Genomic DNA, 7278 nt, shown 5'->3' with positions numbered 1-7278 from the left:
CAATGGCCAAGACCAAAGAGCTGTCAAAGGACACCAAAAACAAAATTGTAGACCTGCACCAGGCTGGGAAGACTGAATCTGCAATAGGTAAGCAGCTTGGTTTGAAGAAATCAACTGTGGGAGCAATTATTAGGAAATGGAAGACATACAAGACCACTGATAATCTCCCTCGATCTGGGGCTCCACGCAAGATCTCACCCTGTGGGGTCAAAATGATCACAAGAACGGTGAGCAAAAATCCCAGAACCACACGGGGGGACCTAGTGAATGACCTGCAGAGAGCTGGGACCAAAGTAACAAAGCCAACCATCAGTAACACACTACGCCGCCAGGGACTCAAATCCTGCAGTGCGAGACGTGTCCCCCCTGCTTAAGCCAGTACATGTCCAGGCCCGTCTGAAGTGCATTTGGATAATCCAGAAGAGGATTGGGAGAATGTCATATGGTCAGATGAAACCAAAATATAACTTTTTTGGTAAAAACTCAACTCGTCATGTTTGGAGGACAAAGAATGCTGAGTTGCATCCAAAGAACACCATACCTACTGTGAAGCATAGGGTTGGAAACATCATGCTTTGGGGCTGTTTTTCTGCAAAGGGACCAGGACGACTGATCCGTGTAAACGAAAGAATGAATGGGGCCATGTATCGTGAGATTTTGAGTGAAACCCTCCTTCCATCAGCAAGGGCATTGAAGATGAAACGTGGCTGGGTCTTTCAGCATGACAATGATCCCAAACACACCGCCCGGGCAACGAAGGAGTGGCTTCGTAAGAAGCATTTCAAGGTCCTGGAGTGGCCTAGCCAGTCTCCAGATCTCAACCCCATAGAAAATCTTTGGAGGGAGTTGAAAGTCTGTGTTGCCCAGCGACAGCCCCAAAACATCACTGCTCTAGAGGAGATCTGCATGGAGGAATGGGCCAAAATACCAGCAACAGTGTGTGAAAACCTTGTGAAGACTTACAGAAAACGTTTGACCTGTGTCATTGCCAACAAAGGGTATATAACAAAGTATTGAGAAACTTTTGTTATTGACCAAATACTTATTTTCCACCATCATATGCCAATAAATTCATTAAAAATCCTACAATGTGATTTTCTGGATATTTTTTTCTCATTTTGTCTGTCATAGTTGACGTGTACCTATGATGAAAATTACAGGCCTCTCTCATCTTTTTAAGTGGGAGAACTTGCACAATTGGTGGCTGACTAAATACTTTTTTTCCCCACTGTACTTTTTGTAGATGAGGCCGGTTTTAACCTCAGTAAAACCAGGAGACGTGGCAGGAACATTATTGGACACCGTGCCATCATCAATGTCCCAGGACAACGTGGTGGTAACATAACCATTTGTGCAGCTATAAGCCAAAATGGTGTTGTTCACCATCATGCAACCTTAGGCCCATACAACACTGCACACATTATTGCATTCCTGGACACCTTACATGACATGCTCACTGTTCAGAGACCAGAGCATACCCGATATGTCATCATATGGGACAATGTTAGTTTCCATAGGGCTGCTTTGGTCCGCAACTGGTTTACAGACCACCCATTCTTCATGGCACTCAACCTCCCTCCATACTCTCCATTCTTAAATCCCATCGAGGAGTTCTTCTCTGCCTGGCGCTGGAAAGTGTACGACCGTCATCCTCATCAACAGGTAGCCCTTTTACAGGCAATGGAGGAGGCATGTGGAGATATTGACCAGGCATCATGTCAGGCCTGGATACGGCATTTAAGGAGATATTTTCCCCGGTGCCTTGGACTGGAGGATATCGCATGCGATGTGGACTAAATTTTGTGGCCGGACCCAGAAAGACGACATGATGTAGGCTGATTGTTTTTCTTTTTTTTGTGAAATTACTATTTTGTGTTCTGACTTTGTCTTGGTTTGATGAGTGTGAATAAACACCAATACTTGAAGTTTGGATCCTTGTATGTTTACATGACACTATGACAAAAGTATGACCTCAAATTGACATCTGTACACAGAGAAAGCAAAAGCCAGATGTGTTTTGTATTCATACCATCAGTGTGTAGTAGGCACATTGTGTGCTTAGTAGATGATGGCTTGTGTTTACTGTTTGATACGAAAACACCATTTTTAAGAAGGTGTGAAGAGTTAATCTAGCTGTGTTCGCTTTTGCAAGAGAACTACAATGTTTTGATAATTGGGTGAAAGGTTTTCTTATTTGTGTGTAGAGTTTTGCAAAAATAGCCAATAGTTACAAAAAATGTGCTTAACCAATCAGAAAAAACTGTAAATCACAACAGTTGCTGCTAGGCCAAGGAGCTAAATGCAAACCAATTTGACACTTCTGGTACGATTTGGTCTGGTCAAATACAAAAAATCTAACTACAGTATAAAACTGGAAAATGAATGAACATTGAAAAATCTCCAAAAAAGGTTAACACTTTTGCTTTTTTCCTTGCTTTGAAAAAGAGGGTGAGAAGAAAATGCTCATGGTGAAACAATTTGGTTACACAAATATCTAGCTAAGAAAGAAGAAAACGCCTACTCATCATCATAGCAAACAACTGTTCAGAAAAATGTCTATACTGGCTTCCTCACTTCATCTCCTCTCCTACATCTGCAATGATAAATTAAAAACTGCGACAGGTGAAAGCAGGTTCCTCATAGGCATCTACTGCTTTCATCTGTCTTGTTTTCAGATCAGTGCAGACGAAGAAGAAGAGACGAGGAGAGGAAGACACAGTCAAGTATTGAGATGCAGCCAGGGAGAGGTAAAGGAAGGTAGCTGGTCTGGGGTTTTAAGATGAGTATCTCCCAAAGCAGGACTGGGAATGATGGAACAGGGGGCAACACTCACAACGCTACAGATAGAAATGTAATGGATAGAGCTGTGATGACATGAATCCCTATTAATTCCACATGACAGAGAATCTATTTTCTAGTATGAAAATGTATGCACTCACTAACTGTAAGTCGCTCTGGATAAGAGCGTCTGCTAAATGACTAAAATGTAAATCTAAATGTAAAAAAAGGGAGGAAGAAAACTTGTTGCCAGGAGAGGAAAGCGAAAACATTAATACATCTAACTATTAGCGTGTTTGTGGCCATTCCTCTCTCCCTCTGGACGTGTGTGTTGGGCGAGCCTTGGGCCTCTGCACGGTCTGACGGGCCCGAGTCCTACTGGACCGGCCACGGCTCACTGGCTGGCCTCGCGGACTTTAGCCTGCAGCGCGTCGCAGGTCTTCTTGGCATCTCCAAGCAACATGGCTGTGTTGGGCTTGTAGAAGATTGGGTTGTCCACGGCAGCATAGCCCACTCCCAGAGAACGCTTCATTACAACCACCTAAGAGACAGGGACACACAAGGCTTGAGCTTAGACAGTTACACAACTGAGAAAAAAACACCTGATACGTTGTTCTATCCTACGTTTACAAATAATCAAAAGCAATGCAATCACCCAGTTGTTTTTTCTCTTCTGAAACTCAAAATCATGCTATGGCAAATTACCTAGAGCTCCAAATGTCATTACTGCTGTAACACCTCTTCTTGTCTAGTTTGGTAAAGACTTCAGACATTTAACACTGATCCAAGAACAAACCTCAACAGGGGTTCAAATGTTGCACCTGCATGTTCTGTAAGTGGGAGATGGATGGGGAAGGGTTCCATTTGAAGGAAAATGGGGAGAAGAGTGTTTGTCCCACAACTAATGGGTATTTAAGTTGCGGCCATTTACAAAATTAAGCATCATTAGTATCTGAAGCTGCAGTCTAGGCAGAGAGAGAGAGAGAGCATGTCCTGGGAAATGGATTGGAGCATCCTGTGATTGTGAGCATGTGTTTTGGAGCCTGGAGGTACAGAACGCAGCATTGTAATTGAGTAAGTAAAACCAGAGCGGTACTCTCAGCCACTAGCCTTTTACTCCCTGCTATCTGACACGCTGAACAATACTTGGAACAGAACCGCCGCATATCAAGACCCACAAATCAACAGGAGGAATGTCCGAATCCCCTCAGAGGCAGCGAAGGATCAGTAGTGACCAGGTGACTCAAGACACAGTGAAGTGTTCCCATGCCACAGTCCCACCCACAAACACTCCTCTAAAACAAACACTCACACATTCTAAGTTACACACAAATTCTAAGTTACACACACATTCTAAGTTAAACACACATTCGTATAAAAACACAAGTAAGCATGTACTGATTGACAATCACCCACTCCCACTCTAAAACGCTCCTGTGAGAGAGGAGTGCAAATGGATCCCACTGTGGTTGTGGTTCAGGCCAGGATTACAGTAAGGACCTGGGACACCCAGGCAGGCCTACCCTAACCGGCCTCTAGGCAGGGCCTCCCAGTCCTGACTCCCAGGCCAGCGAGGGTACAGTACCAAAGGAATGCCCTCTGTCTGCTCTGCCAAGCTTGGCTATTGTGGCATGGAGGAGCCCCGCCCAGTTTGTTTATATCTACAGTCTGACTACACACTGCCCAGCCCAACACACCCATCAACTCTACAGTCAGACTACACACTTCCCAGCCCAACACACCCATCAACTCTACAGCCTGACTACACACTGCCCAGCCCAACACACCCATCAACTCTACAGTCTGACTACACACTGGCCAGCTCAACACACCCATCAACTCTACAGTCTGACTACACACTGCCCAGCCCAGCACACCCATCAACTCTACAGTCTGACTACACACTGCCCAGCCCAGCACACCCATCAACTCTACAGTCTGACTACACCCTGCCCAGCCCAGCACACCCATCAACTCTACAGTCTGACTACACACTTCCCAGCCCAGCACACCCATCAACTCTACAGTCTGACTACACACTTCCCAGCCCAGCACACCCATCAACTCTACAGTCTGACTACACACTTCCCAGCCCAGCACACCCATCAACTCTACAGTCTGACTACACACTTCCCAGCCCAGCACACCCATCAACTCTACAGTCTGACTACACACTTCCCAGCCCAGCACACCCATCAACTCTACAGTCTGACTACACACTTCCCAGCCCAGCACACCCATCAACTCTACAGTCTGACTACACACTTCCCAGCCCAGCACACCCATCAACTCTACAGTCTGACTACACACTTCCCAGCCCAGCACACCCATCAACTCTACAGTCTGACTACACACTTCCCAGCCCAGCACACCCATCAACTCTACAGTCTGACTACACACTTCCCAGCCCAGCACACCCATCAACTCTACAGTCTGACCAACCCCACACAGCATCACATAAATATGAGGCACAAGTGGAAGGTTATTAATTCAAGTGTCTGAGTCACTGAAGAACAATGAAAATACAATTTTCAACAGGAGTGCAGTGAGTCCAGGGAATATAAACTTACATGTCACTCCAGCTCAGAGGAGTAGAGGGGTGGGGTGCTGGTAGTCTTAAAACTCTATGATTTCCCAAGAGAACCTTTGGAAATTAGGGGTTTTAAAGTGGGGTGGTGAGGCATATGAATCCCACATTTAGGAAAGGTTCCACTCAGATGCTCCAAAAATGTCATCATTCCAGAGGGAGCGAGTCACCAGTAATGGAAGCCATGTGAGATCTGCGCCTGCTGGAGCTACACCTGGGTAGGGGCCTGTTGCCTCGGTAACAAAGAGTACAGGATGCATACGTGTGTGTGTGCACTCGCAAGTGTTTGTATGTGAAGAGGCCTGTCTCTCTCTCCAAGGGTGCATCCAAGTCTGGGACAGACAGGAACAGAAAGAAGAATAGCCTCTTTCTAAACCCATGTTAGCCGCTCCAGGAAGAAGTTAGCGAACCTCCAAAACTAACTTTCAAAACTAACCTTCACCATTGGGAGAGCCAGATTAAATCCACTCAAGCCATTCTGTAACAGTCAGCATATGACGGGGGCTGCAGTACCATTCTCTACCCCTTTGAAGTGTAAAACCAATGGACTAGTGTTGGAAATATGGTGGATCTTCCTTCTAGACCATGCAGCCCCTCCCTCTCACCTGTTTGGACTTCCACACTTCCAGGACAGGCATGCCAGCAATGATGGAGTTGGGATCCTCCAGGGCTGCAGAGTTCACTGTGTCGTTAGCACCGATCACCAGAACCAGGTCCGTTTCTGAGACACAGGAAAAGAGAATCACATTCGTTCACAGCAAACCACAGAGAAAACGTGGTAATTTGAAACATGAACACATGTGATGGGATAAAAGTGAAAGCAAACATACCAGCAAAGTCCTCGTTGATCTCCTCCATCTCCAGCACGATGTCATAGGGCACGCCCGCCTCAGCCAATAGCACGTTGAGCTGCCCAGGCATACGACCAGCCACAGGGTGGATACCAAACCTGCAAGAGAGAAGGATCACCATCTTATCATCTTATTCACCTCCACCTCTATGGCTTATGGCAATCGCAAGGACAAGAAGGGTTAGAAAACCCTTGTAGCTGAAAGTATTATAATCGTTTGGCTATTGACCAAAGTTAAAGGGATACTTCGGGATTTTGGCAATGAAGCCCTTTATCTACTTTATCTATCAGAGTCAGATAAACACATGGATACCATTTTTATGTCTCTGCATCCAGTATGAAGGAAGTTAGAGGTAGTTTTGCGAGCCATTGCTAACTACTGTTAGCGCAATGACTGGAAATCTAATGGTAACAGCTAGCGTGCTTCCAGTCACTGTGCTAACGCTAGTTAGCAATTGTGATAACACTAGTTAGCAACTTCCTTTAAACTGCACACAGAAACATAAAAATTTTATCCACAAGTTCATCTGACTTTGGGGAAGTAGATAAATGGCTTCATTGCCAAAATCCCGAAGTACAGGATGGAGGGGCCATGATGTTAGTGGATGGGCGGTTTGGGTTTGAGTCTGAGGGCCTGTTTTAATGTCAGAGGTTGTAAAGGGCCTGAGAAGCAGGGGAAATTGGTTGAGGATGGAGGATGAGAGGGCCCTACGGATAGACACTGGAGCAGCAGGTTTATGACCAGAGAGTAAAAGCAGAGATCAGAGCAGCTGCACTCTACTCATACTGCCTGAGGTGTCTCGTTCCCACTCTCCTGCTCTACCCAGACCCTCTGATCTCCTGCCATTATCAATCAGTCCCCGGGAGAGGAGGGAGGGGGCTTTCACAAGAGGCTAATCAGAACAACGTCACACTGTGTGAATGACATTATATTACTGATACATTAGGAACAATATCCATCTCTGGAGCTCCAAACAGTGGCAGCCCCATGCCCCGCCCTCATAGCAGCCCAACACCCCCACCCAATTATCCAGCCGAGAGGGAAGGGGAGGGGGGACGGGAC

At 46.0% G+C, this 7278-nt stretch overlaps 1 protein-coding gene across 2 annotated transcripts in view; it reads right to left on the bottom strand.

Annotated features, from left to right (window-relative positions):
• Window positions 1–1920: 1920 nt before the first annotated feature.
• nnt (nicotinamide nucleotide transhydrogenase) overlaps window positions 1921–7278 on the bottom strand; it is a 55677-nt gene continuing 50319 nt past the window's right edge. For both annotated transcript variants that reach the window (XM_041886294.2, XM_041886295.2), the window contains exons 19-21: window positions 6196–6314; window positions 5971–6086; window positions 1921–3319 (exon numbers count right to left, since the gene is read on the bottom strand). In XM_041886294.2, the coding sequence (XP_041742228.1) occupies window positions 3173–3319; window positions 5971–6086; window positions 6196–6314 (382 nt within the window). In that variant the 3' untranslated portion in view covers window positions 1921–3172. The remainder of the gene's footprint in view (window positions 3320–5970; window positions 6087–6195; window positions 6315–7278) is intronic.

Source organism: Coregonus clupeaformis, chromosome 9 (assembly GCF_020615455.1).
Source record: "Coregonus clupeaformis isolate EN_2021a chromosome 9, ASM2061545v1, whole genome shotgun sequence".
NCBI classification, from domain to species: Eukaryota; Metazoa; Chordata; class Actinopteri; order Salmoniformes; family Salmonidae; genus Coregonus; species Coregonus clupeaformis.
The sequence above is the reverse complement of the archived record's forward strand: the minus strand, read 5'-3'. Positions and strand labels throughout refer to the sequence as shown.